Source organism: Melanerpes formicivorus, unplaced genomic scaffold (genome assembly GCF_026170545.1).
Source record: "Melanerpes formicivorus ecotype bairdi unplaced genomic scaffold, bMelFor1.0.p_v2 SCAF_17, whole genome shotgun sequence".
Classification (NCBI taxonomy): Eukaryota; Metazoa; Chordata; class Aves; order Piciformes; family Picidae; genus Melanerpes; species Melanerpes formicivorus.
Genome location: NW_027142369.1, coordinates 16087994 through 16114304, shown reverse-complemented (window position 1 = coordinate 16114304; position 26311 = coordinate 16087994). Strand labels below are relative to the sequence as shown.

General features: G+C 45.4%; 1 protein-coding gene across 1 annotated transcript in view; it reads right to left on the bottom strand.

The window, feature by feature from the left end:
- SOS2 (SOS Ras/Rho guanine nucleotide exchange factor 2) overlaps nucleotides 1-26311 on the bottom strand; it is a 73113-nt gene that overhangs the window by 15512 nt on the left and 31290 nt on the right. The window contains exons 7-13 of the mRNA XM_068149133.1: nucleotides 23320-23430; nucleotides 22237-22335; nucleotides 14361-14488; nucleotides 12150-12805; nucleotides 7311-7392; nucleotides 5558-5680; nucleotides 1498-1601 (exon numbers count right to left, since the gene is read on the bottom strand). Of these exons, the coding sequence (XP_068005234.1) occupies nucleotides 1498-1601; nucleotides 5558-5680; nucleotides 7311-7392; nucleotides 12150-12805; nucleotides 14361-14488; nucleotides 22237-22335; nucleotides 23320-23430 (1303 nt within the window). The remainder of the gene's footprint in view (nucleotides 1-1497; nucleotides 1602-5557; nucleotides 5681-7310; nucleotides 7393-12149; nucleotides 12806-14360; nucleotides 14489-22236; nucleotides 22336-23319; nucleotides 23431-26311) is intronic.

Here is a 26311-nt window from a genome sequence, read left to right as displayed (position 1 = left end):
AGCTAAAGCATAGGAGGTTCCATGTGAACATATGGAAAAACTTTTTCAAGGTGAGGGTGACAGAGCCCTGGAACAGGCTGCCCAGAGAGGTTGTGGTGCCTCCTACTCTGGAGACATTCAAAACCTGCCTGGATGTGCTGTTGTGTGACCTGCTCTAGGTGGCCCTGCTCTAGAAGGACAGGTGGTCTCTTCCAACCTCTGATCCAGTGACTTTGTGTAACATTTTTCCTTTCTTCACAGGCTGCCAAAAATATCTGCTCATCTGTAGCACAGGTACATTCAGAAGAGTGTGGCAGGTTGAGGGAGTTTCTCATCCCCCTCTGCCCTAGTGAGGCCACAGCTGGAGGACTGGGTCCAGTTCTGGGCTCCTCAGTTCAAGAGAGACAGGGAATTACCAGGCAGAGTCCAGTGGAGGCTCCGAAGCTGCTGAGGAAACTGGAACATCTCTGTGAGGAGGGCATCTCTGAGGCTGTTTAGCCTGGAGAAGAGTAGCCTGAGAGGGGACATTCCCAATGCTCAGCAAGAGCTAAAAGGTGGGGGCCAAGAGGATAGGGCCAGACTCTTTTCTGTGGTGCCCAGTGATAGTCATATTGCACAAAGTGGAACCCATGTGCTTCCATCTGAACAGGAGGAGAAGCTTCTGTGCAGCTCAGAGAAGCTGTGGAGTCTCCTCTGAAGAGCTTCCAAAGCCACCTGGACACTGTGGTCCTGGGGAAGATGCTGTGAATGACCCTGCTTTAGTAGGGGTATTGGACTTTGTATCTCCACAGGTCCCTTCCAAACATCACCACACTAGGATTCTGTTTCAGTATGTAAGGGACTGCTCCAGAGGAAGCAATACCCAATGGGTCAATTATGCTCTGCTAAAGGTAATGATTTTCAGCTGGAACTTTCAATAAATAGGAGATGGAAAGTAATGAGTCTCAGTAACCAAAGGGAAGGAATCCTCTACCAATACAACACAAGGAGGAGGAAGGTGAAAATACAAATTACAGAGTAAGGCAAGGATGAATATTACTGTCCAGAAGTAAATCTACTTAAGGTAAATATAATAATGCTTGAAGTAATGTTTGGTAGCTCCTTAGGCTCTAGGCCAAAACTTGATTATTAAAAGGAGAGTCTCATAAGCAGCTCAATTAAAGACATTAACGTTACTCATGTTTGTAAAGACATACTCATGCCTCAGTCCTGTCAGGAAGAGATCAGATTGTACCCAGTAGTGGAAGAACAGGACTGAAGCTTGAGGAGGGCAGATTTAGACTGGATATTAGGAAGAACTTTACAGTGAGGGTGGTGAGACACTGGAACAGGCTGTCCAAGGAGGCCGTGGATGCCCCCTTCCTGGAAGTGTTCAAGGCCAAGCTGGATGAGGCCTTGATCAACCTGGTCTAGTGGAAGGTGTCCTTGCCCATGGCAGGGGGCTTGGAGCTAGATGATCTTGAAGGTCCTTTCCAACCCAAACCATACTGTGACTTCTATGACCACCAATGAGCATACCTCTTACGCTGGAAATAAACGTCTCCAGTCGCTCCAGTAGCTCCAGGTCTCTTTCAAAGTCATAGAAATGGTGCTCTACCCAGTGACGAAAAACATTCAATATCCTGAGGAAGGAGAGAAAAAACCAAAGATGTTACAAAAAAGCTAATTAGGATCTTTCATTTGCTAAGACACACGTCCACAGTTCTTTCTTATGCACAAATTTCAGCTTAGATGTTGTTGCTAATCTACTGCCCTACTTTTACATCCTTTTAATTACACAAAAGGCTGTACCAGATGCAGTGCTTCCTTTTAAGGATAACACTAAACTCTGTCTTCCTTTTTCTCTGAGCTTTCTTAAACAGACAACAAACAAATAAGCCTCTAAAAGTGAATTACAGCTGCTCTTCTGCCTTCTCGAGCATATCAGAATAAAAAGCTGGTTTGCCTGTTCTTCAGGTAAACAAGTTGAGCCACTGCCTTAGAACTTTGATTTATTGGGGAGCACAACAGGACCTTAACTGAAGAGTGAGCAAAAATCTCTTAAGTCAGTGAAAACAAGAGATTTCCCCTGTGCCAATCTGACAGGCAGGACAGGATGATGGGGTTAAAGGAGAGCCCATGGCCTCAAACTCAGTGGAGAAGAATGGTTACAGCAAGATATGGTTAGTCCTGCACCACCACCTTTGCAGAAGTGGCCCAGCTGAGTGCAGAGTGCTGCTGAACTCCCCCATACTTTTGCAGCTCAGGTTATTAAGGTAAACCACTGCTAATTGTGTTTCAGACTACTGGTTACGGTGGCTTCATCCCTGTAGAGTTGGGGAAACAACACCTGAGAGGGACAGGACAAGACAACTGATTGTCATCTGCCAGTCTGCTGTGAATCAGAGCACTCGAGAAGCTGGCTGGTTTAGCTGAGTCAAATGAAGGATGCTCTAAGTGAATACAAGGAGAATTAAATAGCTCTCTTCTTCCCAGTGTCTAAGATGAATACATGAAAGAATGGCTACCCAAGCAAACCATTTAGGCTGGAAATTAGTGACAGATTCTCATCATCAAAAGGAGTGATCTTTTGAAACAAGTTCCCAACAACAGGAGTACAGGATCTTATCTAATCAGTCTTTGCCTTTGAGATGCCATGGTAGTCATACTGAAAGAGCAAGAAAGATTGTCTGCTGCTGCTGACTGATTTCCAGCTTAGCACCTCCTCTTTCTCATGACCTCACATGTGTTTAGTTAGTTGAAGATGTTAGCATTTCCAGGCCTGTGCACTGCACAGCAAGTCCACAGCATTTTCTATGAGGTGAGGAGGGAAAGAAAGGACAGAGGGATGAGCAACTTCACATTCTCCACCATCTTCCCAAATCCCAGCTCTCTCTGAAGTTGTTAAAAACACTGGAATTTAGAAAATGCTGGACATGCCAAACTAACAGCTCAAATTGAGGGAATTATTTTTAGCTCTAAGACAGTTAAGAGTTTCAAGCTACTAGACAAATGTAGTATCTCCTAAATTCAATAAGCCAGAGAAGAGTTTGTGTTAAGCAGCAGCTTTAAACCACGTTTTATCAATCAGGTGTCAGTAAGGGACTGAGCAAACCAAACACAGCCTGAAGAAACAACCCAGGGGAGGTTTAGGTTGGGTATTAAAAGAACCTCCTTCACTGAAAAGTTTCTCAAACACCGGGACAAGCTGCCTAGGGAGTTGGTTGAACCCTCATCTCTGGAGGTGTTTAAAAGATGCAGAGATGTGGTGCTGAGGGACATGGCTTAGCACCAGCCTTGGTAACTGACTTAGGTAACGGTTGCACTTGATCTTGAAGTTCTTTTCCAGCCAAAATGATTCTGTGAAATCAGACATCAAAGTGTAGCTGTCATGATGAAAGGTATCCTAATCTCTCAACCAAGGAAAGAAACCAGAAACCACAATGAGAGGGTGGAAACTTTGGAATGGGACACAGGTTTCAAGCGTAGCTCAACAATAACATGAGGGCAACAGTGCTAAACTGGTTTGAAAGTTAACAGTAAGAATGGTAAATTGCTGCCTCCAGCTTTTCTACAAGTCCCAGCTGTTGGTAAACACTTGTCCTGCTCAGCTGTGGCAGTGGCACTGTGGCAGCAGCTCTGTAGGAAGATACAACGTCCAGCCTAGCTATCAGAGAAAGCAATAAAAAATAGCAACTAAAAAACCCCATCAACATATAAAGTCTTGAACCAGTTCTGTCACAGAAGCCTACTGTGTGAGTTCCTAGGAAGAGGATCTAAAGGCCCTCTGGATGGATGCAGAAACAGTTACCAGAAAACAGCAAGCTAAAATATGTGCTGAGAGGCATGTGAAGCTTTTCCAGGAACTGATAACTCTGGAGACTAGTCCTGCTGAACCCACAGGGGCTGATAAACTGAGAACACCAAGGGCCTGATAAATCTGTACAAGGCCAGAGCACACACCAGTACCAAGGTTACATCAAGGTTCTTTAACTTCAATCATGTCCAGGGAGGTGGTGGTGGCTGTATACTGACAAAGACTACAGTAACACACAGATAATGTGCACACAAGTGTCTGATGAAAACAATGACTTTCTGAACAGCTACCTTGAAGGTACTGGCATGTCAGTATAACCCTTCACTTTGAGTACTCAAACTGCTCTTGTTCCAAACAGCAGGCTACGAATGACTCTGCATGTAGGGTCCTGTACCTGGGGAGGAATAACCCCCTGCTCCAGTACAGGTGAGAGGCTGACCTATGGAGAAGCAACTAGGAGTGCTGGTGCACAACAAGGTCACAAGGTGCTCTTGTGGCCAGGAGGCCAATGGTCTCCTGGGGTGCATTAAGAAGAGTGTGCCTGGGAGGTTGAGGGAGATTCTCCTGCCCCTCTCCTCTGCCCTACTGAGACCACAGATGGAGGACTGGATCCAGTTCAGGGCTCCCAAATTCAAGACAGGGAACTACTGGAAAGAGTTCAGTAAAGGCTATAAAGATAAGAGGCCTGAAGTATCTCTGTGAGGAGGAAAGGCTGAGAGACCTGGGGCTGCTCAGCCTGGGGAAGAGCAGTCTGAGAAGGGATCTTCTCAATGCTCAGTGGAGTGGGGTGTGGTTAGGAAGGGCAAGAAGATGGGGTCAGACTCTTCTCAGCAGTGCCTAGTGACAGGACAAGGGGCAAGAGGCACAAACTGGAACCCAGGAGGTTCCATTTGAAGATAAGGAAAAATATTCTTTACTTTGAGGGTGCTGGAGCCCTGGAGCAGGCTGCCCAGAGAGGTCGTGGAGTCTGCTCCTCTGGAGAGATTGCAAACCCACCCGGACATTGTGATCCTGGGCAAGCTGCTTTAGCAGGGGGGTTGGACTGGATGATCTCCAGAGATCCCTTCCAACCCCCCAGCAGTTCATGCTTCTGTGACTGTGTGTGGCAAGGCAGTAAGTGAGGGTACTGTGGGTAGAGTTATTTGCCATAAATAGTAACATCTTGACGCTACTATTAAAAACACTTTAATGAATAGAAGTTATTCTAGCAAGTATCGGTTGTGATCTGTGTCGCCTCCTAGCTTGATCCCTTATCAGGGAAACAATTAGCCTCACTCATGCCAGAAACACTTAATTATTCCCCAAGCTAGCTTGGTCAGCAAGACCTTGAAGATTCACTACAGCCTGTTGCAATGTGCAGCACAGATCAGAGTCTTCCTGTCTGTGTGCAAATACATTCACAGGGCTGGGAAAGGGAGTAAAATGCCAGCAGAGAAAAAAATGGAAACAGAGGAACTATCCTCACAAGGCCTGTGAACAAGGAAGCCATTCAAAAGGCAGTCAGAAACACTTTCAGTTGTACATCTCTCACCCACAGCCACTTTACATAGCAGCCATCCAGTATTCCTGTGGGTGGTGAGAAGCAAAGTGCAATTGCAACAACAACAGAAGTCAGTCTGACTAATCAGAACATGGTTTGGGATATTAGGCTAGTTGCAGACAGTGATAAGTCCCTGATTGACAGCACAGCAGTCTCCAAAAGAGATTACTGCCTCTGGGGTCACCATATAATCAGCAAACTAGAAGCTGGCTTGAAGAGAACAGATTTCAAAGCAAATAAACCTGAGCTGGACTGGCTGGACGTATTCCTTGCGAAATCGCTTCAGGTCTGCGCTGATGGGCTGCTCCCCTTTCTCAATGGCCAGCTTGTCTGCTTCAGTAGGCTCGGGCTCAGGGATTTCAAACCTATGAAGAAAAAAAAGCACCAAAAAACTGATGGCAATTAAGATAAAAATGCAGCCCTTTCATGTAGGACATGAAGAGCAGCTGCATTAAAAAAAACAGTCAGCACAGTGAAACTGAAGCACTCATCTCATATCCAGTTTGCCTGGAATTGCCTCCTCCCCTGGCTATGCATTAACACACCCAGGTCTCACCCTGATAATTCACCAGCTCTCTGGTCATCACAAGATGTCTAGACTGGGATAGACGGTTTTTAACTACCTGCTAGCTTGATTAAGTGAAGATTAAAAGAGAGCTTAAGAGCGGCTTTATCATGTTGTATTCAAATGGTATTTACTTTAGAGTCTGTTGTTTTCCAAACTAACTGCTTAGAGCATTTCTGTTCGTATTTGCATCTATTCTTAGACTCTCATGATCAAGTTGAGCAGTTCAAAACATTGCCACCCCACAGCTGAGGTACACCAAGTGCTCTAGCTACAAACTTAACTCAGGTAACTAGTTCATAGATTCATAGAATGGTTTGGGTTGGAAGGGACCATCTAGTTCCAACCCCCCTGCCATGTTATCTGATTTTTGGTGTTTTCCAAAACCACCTCAAAAATAGCATTACAGAATCATAGAATTGTTTGGGTTGGAGAAGACCTCTGAGATCATCAAGTCCAGCAATCAATCTAAGACCACCATGGCCATTAACCATGTCCCAAAGTGCCATCTTCACACATTTCTTGAACACCATCAGGTCCAGTGACTCCACCATTGTATGCTTGTAATAAAGCATTCTGTAGGGAAGTTTTAAACCACTATACCACATACACTAAGAGTGGGAAATTAGGTTTTAAGTACTTGAGGACTTCTGTAGTCATTGATGACATGTTTGGTCTTTATTCTGCCCCCTCTGTATTTTGATAGTTGTCAACCACTTGGTAGTGTGTCATTGAGTGATTACCTGGGATGAGCCTCAGAAAAACAAACCATAACATTTTGGGTTTTTTTCCTCCTTCCTCAGGATATTAAATGTTTTTCATCACTGGGTAGAGCACCATTTCTATGACTTTGAAAGAGATCTGGAGTTACTGGAGTGACTGGAGACATTTATTTCCAGTGTGAGAGGTTTGGCAATTGGTAATCATAGAATTCACAGAATGGTTTGGGTTGGAAGGGACCTTCAAGATCAGCTAATTCCAAGCCCCCTGCCATGGGCAGGGACACCTTCCACTAGACCAGGCTGCTCAAGGCCTCATCTAGCTTGGCCTTGAACACCTCCAGGGAAGGGGCATCCACAACCTTCCTGGGCAACCTGTTCTAGTGTCTCACCACCCTCAATGTAAAGATCTTCTTCCTAAGACCCAGTCTAAATCTGCCCTCTTCCAGCTTCAATCCATTCCCTCTCATCCTATCACTACAAGCTCTTGTAAAAAGTCCCTCCCCAGCTTTCTTGCAGGCCCCTTCAGGTACTAAAAGTAGCTGGGAGAAGGACACACCCATTAGAAACTTGCGTCACTGTGTCCTGTGTTAGAAGTTACTGGTTTATGAACTTGACTGCAGCATGTGCCACATAGCACTGAGAAGCCTTGCAAGCAGCAAAGGAGCAGGTAAATATTCAGTGTCTTCAGAAAGGATGACCACCACTTACCTTTCAATCAGTAAGCTCAGCAGCTCCTGGGGCTTGCAGAAGGAGCGGTAGGTGGTAAGGAAGGTACGTACAAAATTAGGATCTGTGAAGACAGAATAATAAAATGGACTTTTAAAATACCAGGTGTAAAATACTCACAGGTAAAGCTTTCAGTGCAGAAAATACACAAAGGTACTATGTCAAGTGCTCTGCTTTGAAAAATACCAGAAATCATACTGCTTGTGAAATTTTTGGTTCTTTGATGCACTTTCCCTGGGAAATGATTCACTACACACACTATGTTCTCTCAAAACCTGTCTCTTACTCTTGGCACAAAGAATGGCTCACACTCCTTGAACCTACAACTATTCCATGCTTTCACAAAGACAAAGCAGATACGGTAGAACCAAGCTGCCTTACTCTCTGGACATCAAAAACACCTTTACCAACTCAATAAGACATTTGTCTCACCTTTCTTAAAAGGTAAGACAGCAGTGGAGACTGCACCCCTGCCCTAGCCACGCCACTGCAGCACACAACTACCCTCTGCTGACCAGCCAGGTGGGAAACATGACAAGCAGAAAGGTCTCACAAAATGCAGCACTTCAAGAAGTTGCATCTCTACATGCCACCACACTTCCATCTTGCTGTTTGTGACTGCTGTGGTAGTGTGCTACCATGGGATGTGCCTACCTGCAAGCTACCAGCATTTCATTGGGCCTCCTCTGATGTATTAAAGGAAAAATATTGTTCCCTTAATCTCTTTTAATTCCAACCTCTTGTACAGAGTATCTTAAGAGTGTGAAGAAGCAGCCTGATAAACAAATTTATCTGCTGTGAGCCATCAAGGCTGGTCCTAATCTTAACACTAAGAATTAGCCTTGAAGAGAAGAACTTGGGGGTGCTGTGCACTGACAGCCCAGGGCCAGCCATATCCAGGGCTGATGGGCAGGAGGGGATTCTGCCCCTCTGCTCCACTCTGCTGGGACCCCACCTGCAGTGCTGGGGCCAGCTCTGGAGTCCTTGGCACAGGAGACCTGGACCTGTTGGAGTGGGGCCAGAGGAGGTCACAGCAATGATGAGCGGGCTGGAAGCCCTCTGCTGTGAGGACAGGCTGGGAAAATCAGGGTTGTTCAGCCTGGAGAAGAGAAGGGTCCAGGGAGACCTTCTGGTGGTCTTAGAGGGGCCAGTAGGAAAGAAGTGGATGAACTGGGAACTGTTATAACATGACAAAGGGTGATGAGTCACCTCAAAGAGAGCAGATTCATGCTGGATAAAAGGAAGAATTTTTTGACGCTGAGGGTGGCAAGACTCTGGCCACGGTTGCCCAGGGAGGTAGTGATGACCCATCCCTGGAATCATTCCAAGGAAGTTTGTCTGGGGCTCTGAACAACCTGCAGATGTCCCTGCTGACTGCAGGGGGAGCTGGAATAGATGACCTTGAAAGGTTCCTTCTCACTCAAACCAGTCCATGGTTCTATGATCCCTGCAGCAAACCCTCTCACAACAGTTAACAGAGGCCAGACACTGCTCCTGTGTCAGGATACCAGACAATGCTTCCAGAGCTGCCTAGGAGCAAACTAAGCCTGAAATCCCAGAAAACTAGACCTAGAGAAATGCATGTGCTCACTCAGAACTGTGAATTTTGGGTTGTTGGAATCACAGAATCACTCCAGCTGGAAAAGATCTCCAAGATCATCGAAACCAACCTTCAACCTAAGACCACCATGGCCATTAAACCATGTCCTGAAATGCCTTGTCCTTGCATTTCTTGAACACCTCTAGAGATGGTGACTCCACCACCTCCCTCTCAAAGATGTTTAGGAGATTCAGTCACATGGGAGGTTCTTTTTTCTTGCAGCTCTGCAAGTAGTCTTGAATCTGCTATAAGCAGGTAGCTTGTATCAGCAGCCATCAAGATGTGGGCAGTGAATCTCTTCTAATAAACCCACTAAAGATTAAGACAAACACTGCTTTTAATAAGGTTTAAATCCCCTGCAGAGCACTGCTCACCATTTTTAAAGGATCCATATATGGGAATGTGTTTGCTAGCTCAAAGTAATGGTGCTCTCATTCTGTGGTAATGCTGCTGAGTTTGCACCCCACTCCTGGGCTAGCCTGTTCTGCTTTCACCTCACATCTACACTCCCTCTTCAGCACAATTTGTGATGTTTTAAAAGTCAATCATCTTCTCACCACTGAACAGGTAGGTTGTATCTCTGCTCTGCAGACAAGATCTGTAATCCTCTTATAAGAAAAAATGCTTAATTTTATCCTTAAGGAAAAACTTCTTTGCTGTGAGGGTGCTGGAGCCCTGGAGCAGGCTGCCCAGAGAAGTTGTGGAGTCTCCTGCTCTGGAGAGATTCCAAAAACAGTGTGATCCTGGGCAAGCTGCTGTGGGTGACTCAGCTTTAGCATGGAGGTTGGGCTATGTGATCTCCAGATGTCCCTTCCACCCCCTGCCGTGCTGGGATTTGGTGATATTTAGGGCAAAGAAATATTGATATAAGCAATTAATTTAGCTGATTTTTTTAACTCCTCAGAGGTGCCTTCCAACCCCCACCATGCTGTCATTTTGTTATTAAAATGAAGGCTGCCACTCTTCTCTCTGACCTGTGCAGGTTCCTTTGTATTATTTTGGACATTTATTTCTGCAAATGACGTTCCCAGTAAAACAGAAAACGCAAACAATGTTCTACTGGAGCAGGCTGCCCAGAGAAGCTGTGGAGTCTGCTTCTCTAAGGATCTTCAAAACCTGCCTGGACATGTTCCTGTGTGACCTGTCTTTAGTGATCTTGCTTTGCAGGGGCTTCAAATCAATGATCTTTGGAGGTGTCTTCCAACCCCTAGCATTTTATGGTTTTATGATTCTACTAATGGTGGCTTGTGATTGAAATTCATGAGTTTATTAACTCTGCACCTACACCCCTGATGGTATCCTGGTTTCAACTGGGGTCTTCCTTGATGTGACTGTATGAATGCAGAGCCTTATATGCCAACTCCAACCTACAGTACGCTGATTAGTCCCTCTACATGCTGATGGTCATCAAAAAAAAAGAAAGGAAAGAGTAGCCAGGCATTGGAACAGGCTGCCCAGGGAGGTGGCCCAGTCATCGTCCCCAGAGGTGTTCAAGAAGCATGTGGACATGGCATCCTGGGACATGGTTCAATGGCCGTGGTGGTGGTGGGTTGATGGTTGGACTCAAGGAGGTCTTTTCCAACTGAAACAATTCTGTGATTCTATGAAAATGCCCTTGTTAGGGCTGAGGGAGAGGGTTTTACTAATCTTGGCTCTAAACACTGTTTGGAAAAATCAGACACAAAGCCAAGAGGCATTGCTTCCATTGAAGATTCCCAAGACTAAAATGGCAAGTTCTTGTGCTATAAAACTCAGATATTCTAGCAAACACATACTCAAACACACCAGTTCATGCAGGAAAAGAACTAAGTCTACAGGCAAATGAAATCCACCATATTTCAGGTATGGATGACTTGGGACTCATGGACCCCACAATTATGGATGACTTCCATACCAACAGCCTCAGGTTGAACCAGGGAAGCTTTAGGCTGGGCATTACGATAAACTTCTTCAATGAATTGTTTATTAAGCCATGTAACAGGCTGCACAGGGAACTGATGGAGTCACTATCCCTGGAAGTGTTCAAAAATCATGTAGACATGGTGCTGAGGGACATGGTTTAGTGGTGGGCTTGGCAGTACCAGTTTAATGGTTGGACTCAATCTTGGAGGTCTTTTCCAATCTCTGTGACTCTAAAAGAGACTCACTTGAAAGTCAGGCAATGTTGTAAAAAGCACAAAGGAGACCATCATTATTTGAGAAGTTTTACAGAACTTGCACACCACTCCCACCAGCAGCCATTTCTCAGCTTCTCTGTGTCCCCTTTCACCCCAAACCCAAGATCTCACATCTGCATCAACAACATTCAACTACTTCAAGGTTTAGTTTCTGTGGTTTTGTGATAGCATTTCACAGGAAACTCTGAAGAATGCTGACTGTGATTTGCATCCTTTTCTCCCAAGGGACTTCACAAACCGGCAGGCTGAATTATAAAATACTTTGGGTTGGAAGGGACATTTAAGATGAGCTAGCTCCAAGCCCAATGCCATGGGCAGGGACACCTTCCAGTGGACCAGGTGGTGTAATAGATACAACCTCCAACATTTTTCTTCCTCCACAGTCACACAACCTGTAACAGCGCTGCTTTAGCCACGATGGTCTTAGGAAACACACCAGTGCCTTCTATTACAACCCTGATGCTTTCTTTTTCTCAGGGGGAGGGTTTGCATATCCAAAAATTTCTTACCACTTTGCCAGCAAAGCCAGTGGATTTGGTAACACACACTGCTCAGGGTTCTTTCTTCTGCAAATCTTGGTTTGCATTTAAATATGGACAGGAAAAGCCTGAGGGGGAGACCTCACTCCTCTCTACATCTGTCTAAAAGAAGGTTGTAGTGAAGTGGGAGTTGGCCTTTTCTCCTAGGAGGTGATCGAACAAGAAGAAATGGCCTGAAATTGTGCCAGGGGAGGTTTAGTTTGGATATTAAGAAAAAATTCTTTCCTGAAAGAGTGGTCAGGCACTGGAACAGGCTGGCCAGGAGGTGGTAGAACACCATCCCTGGAGGTGTTCAAGACACGTGTAGACATGGCGCTTTGGGACATGGTTTAATGGCCATGGTGATCTTAGGTTGAAGGTTGGTCTCAGTAATCTTAATGGACTCTTCCAACTGGAACAGTTAATGATTCTATAAAAAAACCCTCAACCAACTAAACTATAAAAGGATTCATCTGTTACCAAGCATGACCTGAAAAAAGATCTCTGTAATGAAGGTAGAGGATACCTGCATACATGTGATATGTCAACCTCTCGATTAATTTCACAACCGTTCCTCCTTTGATGATAGGAATGCCATTCCTGCTCTGCAGGTTGTCCTCAAAAACAATGTTATCTTCAGAGTCTTCCACTACAAAACGATAGACGTTTGGGCTGGGCAACCTCAGGGGCTGTTCGTTTTCTTCTTGCAGTAAGACCGAATCCAGCATCCTGTCCAGAGTACTGCGATACTGGAGGGAAATCAGAGCTGCCATCCAATTGCTCTTCTCTTCAGCAGACTTGGCAGCGAACAGGATGCTGTTTTCATCTTTAGACACCAGCTCAAAAGCGTGTTTATACTCTGCTGTGTCATCTTTATCAATAATCTGGATTTTCCTCATGATGATTTTTTCCTTCAGCCTGTACTCGGCGTTGCTGTAGCCAGGCAGCCGCGATTGTCCGTGGTTGGTTTTGCAGCTGATCATTAAACCATCAAAGAGGAAGATGTGGCGTTCGTGTTTGGCTCCTATTTTCGTCAAGCCGCCTTCCATGATGAACTCGTTGCAGCACTGCCCAATGTCTTTGCCTTCCCACCCATCAATGTTTTTCTGGATTTCATTCATTTTCTTGATGGCCAGGTGCTTGCTTCGTATTTGTCGGTTATAGAAGCGACAGACAGGTTCCCTTGAATGAAGACAAGAAAACGAGTCATGACGATGGGCACATTCCACGCTGCAATTAGCTGAATTAGTTGTCCATATCATTATTTCTTGACCCTATATATCACAGAATCCCAACATTGTTGGGGTTGGGAGGGACCTCTGGGAATAACCGAGTCCCCCTGCAGGGTGACTCATGGCAGCTTGCCCAGGATCACAATGGTTTTCCAACCCCCTGATCATTTTCATGGCCTTCCTCTGGATCACAATGTCCAGGAGGGTTTGGAATCTCTTCAGAGAAGGAGACTCCACAACATCTCTGGGCAGAATGCTCCAGGGAATCAGCACTCTCACACCAATTAAGTTTCTCCTCATGCTCAGGTGGAACCTCCTGGATTCCAGTTTGTATCTATTGCCCTTCATCCTGTTGCTGGGCACCACTGATGGGAAGCACCATCTTCTTGCCCCCCACCCTTTAGCTTTTGCTCAGCACTGATCAGATCCCTTCTCAGGCTGCTCTTCTCCAGGCTCAACAGCCCCAGGTCTCTCAGCCTGAGAGATGCTCCAAGCCCCTCAGCATCTTTGGAGCCTCCACTGGACTCTGTCCAGTAGTTTCCTGTCTCTATTGAACTAGGGAGCCCAGAACTGGACCCAGGACTCCAGCTGTGTCCTCACTAGTGCATAGTAGAGGGGAAGGAGAACCTCACTTGACCTGCTGGCCACACTCTTCTGATTGCACCCCAGGAGACCATTGACCTTCTTGGCCACAGGGGCACGTTGCTGGCTTACGGTGAACTTGTTCACCAGTACTCTCAAGTCTCCATGGAACTGCTTTCCAGCAGGTCAAACTCTCACCCGTACTGGTGCAGGGGGTTATTCCTCCCCAGGTACAGAACCCTATACCTGCCCTTGTTGAACTTCATGAGGTTTCCCTCCACACAACTTTCCACCCTGTCCAGGTGTCACTGAATGGCAGTATAGCCTAATGGAGTGTCAGCAAATCCTCCCAGTTTTGTATTGTCAGCAAACTGCCTGAGGGTTCACTCCATCCCTTCTACCCAGACTGCTGCTGCTGCTGATGTTGAACAAGACTGGGCCCACTACTGACCCCGAGGGAGCACCACTATCTACAGGCTTCCAAGCAGATTCTGCCCCACTGATCACAACCTGCTCAGCTTTGTCCTTCAGCCAGTTCTCAACTCACCTCACTGTCCACTCACCTAACCCACACTTTCTAAGATTGCCTTTGAGGATGTTGTGGAAGACAATATCAAAAGCCTTACTGGGGTCAAGGTAGACAACATCCACTGCTTTACCTCATCTATCCAGCTAGTGCTAATCAAGGTTACTGTTCCAAAGAAGTCCCACACACTGCCTTGGCTAGGGAAGGAGCAGGACACTGACATCATTCATAAAGGTGGACCCTGAAGGTTTTGGGCTGCTACTCCATTTAGAGTGAAAACTGCTATGTTTTGAAAAGGAAAATACAGTTATCTAACAAGAAAACAAATTACAATTCCTTCCACATCATTTGTCTCCTGCCAGCTTTGGGAAAGCAGAAGAGCTTTGTGGATTCTTACCCAGGCCGCCGTCGTGGGGAGTGCTTGCTGTAAATGCGCTCCATGCTGCACTGCAGGTTCAGAAGAGCTGTAATGGCTTGTTTCAAACACTCCCGATCCTCCTCATCTTCACTGCACTCCTGCAATTGCTGTGGCAGAGCAAACAGGTTTCTTTCAGGTTAATTTATAGAAGGGTAGTAGGGAGGCTGAAAAAAACATCCTTACACAGAGTTATCTACAGTACTCAGTGAAGTCAGGGACTTCAAGTCAAGGAGAGAGTTATTACTAGAAGCACGCTCAAAACTAGCGAGGTACGTAACAAAGCCCCCTGCCAGATGTTCAGGAGAAGTCATTAGATACTCAACAGGGGAGAGCAGGAGAGAGTTCAGACAGATAATCCTTATCTTTTTGCCAAGAGCCAATGTGACTTGCAGGACACTGTTTTTCCTGTTATCTTTTCAGTGACATCTTGATTCATAAATGATTCCATTAAATTACAGCATCCCAGCATGGTGGGGGCTGGAAGGAACCTCTGGATATCATCTGGTCCAACCACACCTGCTAAATCAGGGTCACGCACAGCAGCTTGCCCAGGATCACAACATCCAGGTGGGTTTGGAATCTCTCCAGCGGAGACTCCACAACCTCTCTGGGCAGCCTGCTCCAGGGCTCCATCACCCTCACACCAGAAAAGTTTCTCTTCATGTTCAGATGGAACCTTCTGGGTTCCAGTTTGTGCCCACTGCCCCTTGTCCTGTCACTGGGCCCCACTGAGAAGAGCCTGGCCCCATCCTCTTCCTCCCCCCCAGTCTTCAGCTCTTGCTGAGTACTGAGATCCACACTCAGGCTGCTCAAGGCTAAACAGCCCCAGCTCTCTGAGCCCTTCTTCCTAATAGAGATGCTCCAGGCCCCTCAGCATCCTGTATTTGGAGGCCTGAAGTAGCTGAGAACTAAATACTGGTTTATGCAGCTATGTGCAATGTTCCTTCAATGAGTCAAATTCACCATTTCAGAGAACATTTAAGAGACAAAATGACCATGATTCTCTCTTTGCTTCTTACCATTCTAACTTCTGTCATCTTCAAACTCATCTATTAAAAGAAGAAATGTTAATTTTGCATGGTGCAACCTAACAGTAAAAGAAGTTTGAAATTCAGGATTTGCTGCTAGTAAGAGAAAGTAAAAGCAGCAAGAATCACCATATTTCCCTTTTGTAAAGACCAGATGCACCTCCACAACTATGGAGGAACAGATGCCAGGGAAGTTCTATAGAGGGATCTGGACTGGCTGGATCAGTAGGCTGAGGTTCAACAAGGTGAAGTGCTGAGTCCTGCATTTCACAGTATCACAGTATCACAGTATCACAGTATCACTTAGGTTGGAAAGGACCTCGAGGATCATCGAGTCCAACCTATCAACACAGACCCCATGACTAGACCATGGCACCAAGTGCCACGTCCAATCTCCCCTTGAACGCCTCCAGGGTCGATGACTCAACCACCTCCCTGGGCAACCCGTTCCAATGCCGAATGACTCGCTCGGTGAAGAACTTCCTCCTCACCTCGAGTCTGAACCTCCCCTGGCGCAGCTTGAGACCGTGTCCCCTTGTTCCGGTGCTGGTTGCCTGGGAGAAGAGGCCAACCCCCTCCTGGCTACAACCACCTTTCAGGTAGTTGTAGAGGGCAATGAGGTCACCCCTGAGCCTCCTCTTCTCCAGGCTAAACAATCCCAGCTCCCTCAGCCTCTCCTCATAGGGCTTGTGTTCAAGGCCTCTCACCAGCCTTGTTGCCCTTCTCTGGACACACTCAAGTGTTTCAATGTCCTTCTTAAACTGAGGAGCCCAGAACTGGACACAGTACTCAAGGTGTGGCCTAACCAGAGCAGAGTACAGGGGCAACACAAGAATCCTCCAGGCTTTGGGCAGAGTGGTTGGAAACTGCCCAGTGGAAAAGGACCTGAGGGTGTTGATCAACGGTTGTCTGAACATGAGGCAGTGTGTGCCCAGGTGGCCAAGGCCAACAACATCCTGGGTTGGCTCAGTAACAGTGTGATGAGCAGGACCACACAAGTGATTGTCCCCCTGTACTTGCCTCTCAATTGAACTTGGTTGCTCGAGGCCTCATCCAGTCTGGCCTCGAACAACTCCAGGGAGGGGACATCCACAACCTCTCTGGGCAACCTACTCCAGAGTCTCACCACCCTCGTACTGAAGAACTTCTTCCTAAGACCCAGTCTGAACCTACTGTCCCTCATCTTAAAACCATAGCCCCCTACTCCTGTTGCTAGACACCCTTATGAGAAGTCTCTCTCCAGCTTTCCTGTAAGGTCCCTTCAGACATTGGAAATCAGATACAAGGTCCCCTTAGCGTCTTCTCTTCTCCAGGCTGAACAACGCTAGCTCCCTATCCTCATAGCAGAGGTGTTTCAACCCTTGGATCATATTTGTGGCCTCCTCCAGACTAGCTCGAACAGTTCAATGTCCTTCCTAAGATGGGGACACCAGAACAGAAACAGGTTTCAGCATCAAGGAGAAAAGTTCTCCAGCTTGAAAGAATTTTTAAGCTTTACACATTTTAATTTCATTCATTTTAGTTTTGCTATTTTGCCAAAACATTAACCTCTGTACTTCTGTAAATTGTTAATTATGTCATATATGTCCCAATTCAGCAGGGCTTTCTGGTAATTCTTCAGGAGTAACAATCTTATCTTCTGTCCCTACTGAAGCCATGAAAATGTGAGCATTCTGTGGCTTTTATGCTTCAGTTTTTGCTAGGTCATTTTGAACCACAATTCCTGGAGACAAGTACAATGGTAACAGAGAAACCGTACCAACAGTTTGTAATACATCAGTCATACAAACACAGAATGGTTTGGGTGGGAAGGGGCCTTTAAAGGTCATCTAGTCCAACACCCCTGCAGTCAGCAGGGACATCTGCAAGTAGAGAGGAACATCTTCCACTAGACCAGGTTGCTCAAGGCCTCAACCAGCCTGGCTTTGAACACATCCAGGGAGGGAGCATACATCACCTCCCTGGGCAACCTGTTCCAGTGTCTTACCACCCCCACCATAAAGAATTTCTTCCTCATACCCGGTCTAAATCTGCCCTCCTCAAGCTTCAATCCATTGCCCCTTATCCTGTCACAAGCAGCCCTTGTAAAAAGTCCCTCCCCAGTTTTCTTGTAGGCCCCTTCAGGTACTGGAAGTCCACTATGAAGAACTTCAAGAATGTGCCTTTATAATCTGATCCTCTCAACATTAACAGGAATTATGAGCAGAGTTGCAGTCTCCTGGGGACAGAAAGCTTTTGAGTATTACATATTTCAAGCAGGCTCTCAAACCCAAACTTTCTTCTCTGTGCCACAGTTCAGAACATAGTGACCACTCTTTCCTGTCACCAAAGGAAAAACTAACCAGTTTGCATCCAAAACATTTAAGTTTTGAAGCCACAGAAAAGTTTGATCAATAAACATTTGTGTCAGTGTTTCCCTAAAAGGCAGATAAAGGCTGCACAGCTTGTAAAATCACTTAAATGATTGGATTCTTCCAAAGCTGTGGCATGTGATTTCATCCCTTAGTATCATACTGATGCACTCCACTTCCCAGATGTAAGACACAATGGGTCATTAATTAGCCTGACCTTCAGCATAATACAGGTCACTCATCCAATTATGTCTTTTAAAGGTGAAAGAAGAACATTTTGATGAGTTCCAGAGAATTACCGTACACAGCTGACCCTTATGGGAAGGGAAGTCACACTAATTTTGGGAGAGAGATGTATCGAGGAAGCTGTCAGTGCTCACTTCAAAGCAAGCTTGGCAGAACTGTGCCACGCTTGTCATGTCGTCTTTTAGTTCTTTGCTCATTCTAATTTCTTTTGGAAAGGCTACTTATTGAAATGTAAGCTTTATGAAGGCTTAGTATTAAAACTATGGTAATGTAGAACTTCACAGAATGATAGGGATTGGAAGGACCTCTGAAGATCATTGAGTCCAACTCTCCTACCAAGGCAGGTCCACCTAAAGAAGGTCACACGAACACATCCAGGCAGGTTCTGAATGTCTCCACAGATGGAGACTCCACCACCTCTCTGGGCAGCCTGTTCCAGTCCTCTGTCAGCCTTAAATTACAGAAGTTCCTCCTCAAGTTTGTGCCTGTTACCCCTTGACCTGTCACTGGGCACCACTGAAAAAAGACTGGTCCCATCCTTCTGACACCCACCCTTGGAAGTATTTGTAAGCATTGATGAGATCCCCCTCAGACTTAGTAGAGACAGTGCAGTGATCTAGAATCACAGAATCACAGAATCAACCAGGTTAGAAAAGACCTCAGAGATCATCAACCATGGCTCCAAGTGCCACATCCAAGCCTTTTTTGAACACCTCCAGGGACAGAGGTCAGTGACAGCAGATGAAGACTATACAAGAAAACATCACCCTATGAAGTAGAACTCCTGCATGCGAGGATATTTACTGGCAAGTAACATGATAAACAATTTACTGCATGTACTCCAAACACCAGGTTTGGAATCAGGGAAGATTCTTAGAAAGAAATTCACTGACCATTTGGGTTGGTTTGGGGTTTTTTTTTAACAGCTTTTAAAACTTTTTTTCTAGCCTGACTATCAACACAAGTGCTTAAGGATTTAAAATGCACTGAAACCACTTGGATTTAAACCTTTATTATTAAATTATTACCATACATTATTCAAGTACAACTACATTATTAAATATTGGTAGCCCAGACACTGCAGATGTGTGGTTCAGGGGTCAAAATCAATCGTCCTTGGATTTACTTATCTAAATCAGGATATGCAAAATAGTCATTGTAGATAAAGTGCAATCAAGACTGAATTTAAAGAAAAAAGCAAGGAGAAAAAGGAGTATGTGTGTCAGACATTAACTACACACCTGGTTTTAACAATTGCTATTTTTCGGCCTGTGATTCTTGGGAGAACATTTCATGCTGTAATACATGGGAAGTTCTATGCTGCAAAGTTCCCTTTTTTCCCCTTCATGCAAGAATAGAATAGACTAGACTAGACTAGAATGGACCAGACCAGGTTGGAAAAGACCTTCAAGATCATCACGTCCAACCTATCATCCAACACCACCTAATCAACTAAACCATGAAACCAATCACCCTGTCAAATCTCCTCCTGAACACCTCCAGTGATGGCGACTCCACCACCTCCCCGGGCAGCCCATTCCAATGGGCAATCACTCTCTCTGTGTAGAACTTCTTCCTAACCTCCAGCCTAAACCTCCCCTGGCACAGCTTGAGACTGTGTCCTCTTGTTCTGAAAGTAAATCCTTTGAAATATGAAGGAAGATCATAGAACGGTTTGGGCTGGAAAGGACCTTCAAGATCGTCTAGTTCCAACCCTCCCTGCCTGACACTTTCCACTAGACCAGGTTGCTCAAGGGCCACCAGGGAGGGGGCAACCACAATTTCCCACAACTCATGTAACACAGCTGTACAGCCCTGCTAAGATCACTTTTTACACTGAGAACTTAAAAATGTAATTTCTGTTGCTATTTCAAAATGTCAGCTACAGCCACGGGATACTGTCCTTGGTGAAGTATATCCCAGAGAGTTAATAATTCACTTACCCTTTTCAGCACTACAGACTTTCCCAACAGAATGGGCAAACAGAAGCTTTCTTCACATCATAGAATGGTTTTAATTAGAAAAGACCTTTAAAATCATTGAGTCAAACCATTTTCTAACTCTACCAAGGCTGGTGCTAAACCATGTCCCTCGGCACCACATCTCTGCCTTTTAAACACTTCCAGCGATGGGGATTTAACCATCAACCTCAAGAGCCTATTCCAGTGTTTGAGAACCCCTTCAGTGAAGAAGCTTCTTCTAATGTCCAACCTAAACCTTGCCTGGTACAACTTGAGGCCATTTCCTTTGTCCTATCACTTGTTACCTGGGAGAAGAGACCAACCTCCTCCTTACTATAAACTCCTTTCAGGTGTAAAGTTTCCCCTCAGCCTCCTTTTCTCCAGGCTGAACAATTCCAGTTCCTTCAGCTGCTCCCGTTCTCCAGATCCTGCACCAGCTTTATTGCTCTTCTCTAGACATGTTCCAGTACCTCAATGTCCTCCTTGGAGTGAGGGGCCCAAAACTGAACCCAGTACTCATGGTCTGATCTCACCAGCGCTGAGTACAGGAAGACAATCTCTGCCCTGGTCCTGCTGACCACACCATTGCTGATCAAGGCCAGACTGCTGGTGGCCTCCTTGGCCACCTGGGCACGCACTGGCTCAAGTTCTGCTGGCAGCTCCTTTTCCATCAGGCAATTTCCAGCCACTCTTCTCCAAACTTAAGAATGTTGCAGGGGGCTGCTGTGACCCAAGTGCAGGACCGAGCATGTAGCCTTGTTGAACCTCATCTACTGAATAAATGCTCTAAGTATTTTAAAAGAAATTCCATTTTCTACAGCAAAACTACTTTATCTTTTTCAATAATGAGTATTGCAGATCTCAGATGCTACATTTCTGCTGACTGCTGGCCTCTTGTCTCATAATTCACAGCAGAAACATTTGCTTGTAAGCAAAAATCTGCTAATGCTTAGTTACTTTTTGGCTTTTAGCTGTTATACCCAAGGGAAATATCTACTGATGGGAACCACCTTGCTAGTGCACTTCAGGATAAAATATATGCAAGTGATCTGTGGTCAGACCAAGAGTGGCTGTTCCAAACTAAGGAAAGCCTCAACAGAATTGCTCACAAATGTGGACTAGATGCCAACCTAAACAACTTGCATGGTAAAATATATCCTGCAGGAATAACTTTACATCATCTGAATCAGAATTTCCTAGAACCCAGCGCTTCATCAATGCCATTTTTCAGAAGGCAGAAAATAAGAAAAGAATAGCGCTCCCTTTCATGTCTTCTCAATGTGGAGGTAGTGTGCTATGGTATGGAAAAAAATGGTTAATTTTTGCTGCATCTCTTCCAATTAGGGCAAATGGTAGAACGTTAAGAATGGGTTATTCTGACTCTGCTGATGGGACATGTCTCCCCAGTTCCCAAAATAAGATCAGCTGAGCTGCAACTGGAGAGTGACTCGAGACTATTGCTCTGAACTGTTCTTCAATCCCCACACTGAACTAGTTCAGCTTATTCTGAACAGACAAAAAAATCAGACCTGAAGGAAAGAAATTGATTTGCACATTAAATTCTTCCCCATATGAGAAATCGAGTTTCATAAAGGTTTGTTTAATAAAACAAATATTCATATCAGAGCAAGAATTGCTTTTGAAGATTATTTTGGGTTTAAAGTGTTTTACTTTTCAAACATATGCTAACTGGTATCAAACGAATGTTTTCCTATCTTTCAATATTCAGAATCATAGAGATAATCAACTCCAACTCCCCTGCCAAAGCAGGATCACCTAGGGCAGGTCACACAGGAACACATCCAGATGGGTCTTCAAAGTCTCCAGAGAAAAAGACTCCACAACCTCGTTGGGCAGCCTGCTCAAGGGCTCTGTCACCTTTACAGTGAAGAAGGTTTTCCCCAGTTGAGGTGAAACTTCTCTGTTCCACTGTGTATCCACTGCCCCTTGTCCTATCACAGGACACCACTTAAGAGAGACTGGCCCCTTCTTCTTGACACCCACCTTTCAGATATTTATAAACATTAATAAGATCTCTTCTCAGTCTTCTCTTTTCCAGACTAAACAGCCCCAGGTCTCTCAGCCTCTCCTCATCAGACAGATGTTCCAATCCCTTCATCATCCTTGTAGCCTACATTGGACACTCTAGTATAACCCTGTGCCTCCTGAACTGGGGGCAGTAAGTCCAATCTAATCACTCATGTAAAAGCTCAGATTCTCCACAATACTAAGTGTTTTTAGGAGGAAACAAGAGTATGGCTTCATTTACCTGTAGTAACTCAAAGTAGTGCAAACAGTGATAGACAGGGATAAGCATGAGTCGTGGCAGAACATATCGGACAGCTTCTTTAAACCCTTCAGCAGTGGACTGGAAAGGAAAAGCACACAGGATTACTGACACTGAAATACTCAGGACAAAGCCCTGAAATTAGCAGCACTCTGAACAGGACGGCTGTGCTACAAACATCTAGAGTATCCCCTCTGACCTACAGCACTCCATGCTTACGTCCAGCAGCAATAACAACAATAAAACTTGCAAAAACATCAGTGTTTCTCTTCCTAAGACTCAGAGACACACAAATGCTCTGGCATCAAGCAAACAGATCTTGTAAACATCCTTGTAACTGGGACCAGTTCTGTTTAACATATTTGTTGGTGACATGGACAGTGAGATGGAGGCACCCTCAGCAAGTCTGCTGACAATACCGAGCTGTGTGGTGTGGACAACATGCTGGAGGGAAGGGATGTCATCCAGAGGGACCTGAACAGGCTGGAGAGGTGGCCACATTCCAAGTCAGGACTAGGACTTTGCACTTTAAACTTGCTAGGGAGACAGGTAAAATGTCTCACTTCATTTGCCAAGTGCAAAGACGTAAGGTGAGCGACATGATGCAGCTTGCCAAGTACTCAGAGCTGAAGAAGGAATATTCACCCTGAAGGAATGGCTCAGAGGAATCTCAGCTTGCAGAGATGTGAGCCCCAGTGAACTGTACAAACTGTTTCCATAATGGCTTTAGCTGGGAGCACGACTGACCAAATACTTGCTCAGCAGCTTCTCTAAGTGCGTTTCTGAACACAAATTCAGACTTCTGAGCAGGAGGTTTTAACAGATCGTTGGCAGAAGGAAGTAATAAAAATGAAACCCCACCATAGATTATGGAAAAGACTCATGGATGGGTCAGAGCTAAGTCCAGTTTTCATAGGAAGAGGCAGAGTTGAAATACCTTATACTGAAGAAGGTCATAATCTGGATTGTTTCTTCCTCAGTTGGAAGTAAAAAAAGTACTGATGAAATTCAAACCTGTTGAAATCTGAGAGCTAAAGCAATTCAGTACTTCTTGCTTGCACTCACCTGGAAGTGGAGAGCAACAGCAGGTTTTGCCATTAAGTTATTAAAATGCTCATGAAATTGTGGAGAGAGAATATCCTGGGACAAGGTTTCATATGGATCAAAGGCTTGCTCCTAAATAAAAACAGAGAATTACATTCATAGATGGAAGATGTAAGCTCTTTCTATGCCAGCTGGTACAATTAATTCCTTCAATAAGCTGATACACAAGTGGAACTTTGCAAGAAAATATTGATTTTGCAAAACAAATATTCAGGAAACCACAAACCTTTTTTCACTTCCAAATTTTAAATGTGCACAACATTTTTGGTAACACTCCTCAACCTCACCACTCTCATCAGTAACACAAACTCTGTTTTCTGACGCAGTGGGAACCAAGAGCAGCCTAAGAGGGAATCTTCTCAATGCTCAGGAAGAGCTGATGGGTGGGAGGGGAAGAGGATGGGGCCAGACTCTTTCCAGTGGTGCCCAGAACACGGGGCAACAGGCACAAACTAGAATCCAGGAGGGTCCATCTGAACATAAGGATGGACCTTGTTTGTTGTGAGGATGGCAGAGCCCTGAATAAGGCTGCCCAGAGAGGCTGTGGAGTCTCCTCATCTGGACTGATTCCAAACCCACCTGGGCATTGTGATCCTGGGTGACCTGCTGTGAGTGACCCTGCTTTGAATTGGGACATGATCTCCAGATGTCCCTTCCAACCTCTATCATTCTGTGTTTCTGTGAAGTTCTTGCTTTCATTTCACACAAAATGGTGATTTACTTCTGTCTCTGTCAATTTACTTCCTTCTCTGTCACTAAAGAATGACTCCTGGGAAAGTGCAGGTAAAGATGAACTTCGGAGCCTGTCACAAGGAGGCATCATTGTACCACCACTATTTCAGGGCATGTCAGCTAAGCATGGCCAGTCATAAGCACTGGACTTGGGCACAATTCTCTGGACATGTTTGCTGGGTGTATGGCCACACCCAGAGAGTGGCAGTGTTACATCTAGTTGGTGACCAGGCACCAGTAGGATTCCCCAGGATTTAGTGTTGGGGCCTGTTTTCCTTAATGTCTTTAACAATAATCTGGATGAGGGGATGCAGGGGATGTCAGTGTGCACAACACCAAGTTGGGTGAAAGAGTTGATCTATCTAGCTCTACAGAGGGACCTGGACAGGCTAGATCAATTGGCCAAGCCAGCCTTCAAAGAGGTGAAGTGCCAGGTCCTGCACTTGGGTCACAACAACCCCATGAATACACTGGGCATGGGGCAGAGTGGCTTCAAAGTGTCCAGTAGAAAAGGACCTGAGTGTGCTGGTCAGCAGCAGAGTGAACGTGAGCTAGTGTGTACCCAGGAGGCCAAGAAGGCAACCAGAATCCTGGCCTAGATTAGGAATAGTGTGGCCAGCAGAACCAGGGCAGGTATTGTCTCCCTGTACTGGGCACAGGTGAGGCCACACCTCAAATATTGGTTCAGTTTTGGGTCCCTCACTACAAGATGTTGATGGGTTGCAACATGTCCAGAAAAATGCAGTGAAGGCGGTGGAGGGTCTGGAGAACAGGTCTTGTGAAGAGCAGCTCATGGCTGCTCAGCCTGGAGAAAAGGAGACTGAGGGGAGACTTCATTGCTCTCTGAAAAGAGGTGGGTGTCAGTCTTTTCTCTCAAGGAACAAGCAATAGGACAAGAATCTCACGTTGCTTCAGGAGAGATTTAGCTTGGGTATTACAGAAAACTTCTTCACTGAAAGAGTGGTTAAGCCCTGGAAGAAGCTGCCCAGGGAAGTGGTGGAGTCATTGTCCCTGGAAGCATTAAAACAATCCCGTGTAGATGTGATGCCAAGGGACATGGTTTAGTGTTGAATCAACAGCTGAACTTGATCCTGGAGGTCTTTTCCAACCTTTAAAGGTTCTTGTATGTTGGAAGGCTGGGAAAATATCTCACCTGAAAGAATCTGAGAGGAAAGTCCTCTGATGAAACCAAGAGTTTCAGGTGTAAAAATTATGACTCTGAACGGAGTATCTGGCTGTGATTCTGTAATATCGACTGCAGCAGGGTGGGATGGAAACCTGACTGTACATGAATCTCTGCAGGAATAATTTATGACTGCTCATAGCTCACCTGCTCCAAAGTCTGTCAGGCTTCTCCAGTCTCTGCAGATTCATTGGGCTGAATCACTCATGAATCACAACTGAGTTATCCGGTGCTGATGGCAGGATGCCCAGAATGAGCACATACCTCTACATTTCACCTAACTGCAGCAGCGCTCAGAGCCCAGGCTCTGCAAGATTTGGGAGTACCAAACGGTCTTTTCAGCATTCAGGTTATGTCTCAAGTCTCCCATTTGCAGAAGGTGGAGGTGATTTCCCACCTTACTCACAGGACAGCTGCAATTAAACTCTTTGTGGGGAGGAAAGGCAGAGAATGCACTCTCTTTTCACATGCAAATTATAATCATCAAACTCAGCTCTCCTCATCAAGTTCTAATCATCGCTGTCCATTCGCATTAGATTCTCTCTAGGAAGGGGGGATGGAAGGGGGGAGGGTTTGGCACATCAGCAGCTGAAGAGAAATGATTAGACATTCTCTGACTAAACAATCTGAATTCAGTTTCCAGCCTCAGGGTTGGTTTTTTTTTTTTGGGGGGGGTGTCGGTGGTTTACTCCAGACCTGCCCACTACCTGCAAGCAATGTGGGAGTCTTATTACGCAACATCCCAATTAAAGACAGGGGACAGTAACACTGCACATCAGCTCAGGCTTTCATCAAGTGTGTCAAGGTTTTAGTTTTGAACACAAGACTAAAAAAAAAAAAAAAAATCAAACCAGTCCAAAACTGCATTAGAGATCTTCCCCAAGAGATCAGTAAAAAAGAGGAGGTTTTACACTTGCAGTGTTGAAAAGTACCTGTAGTGTGCTGCCTTCCACCTGGTTTTGCATTGTGAATCCCAAAAAGTTCTCCTTTGGAAACATGAGTATCAGCAGAACAATTTACAACCTACTGATAACTTTG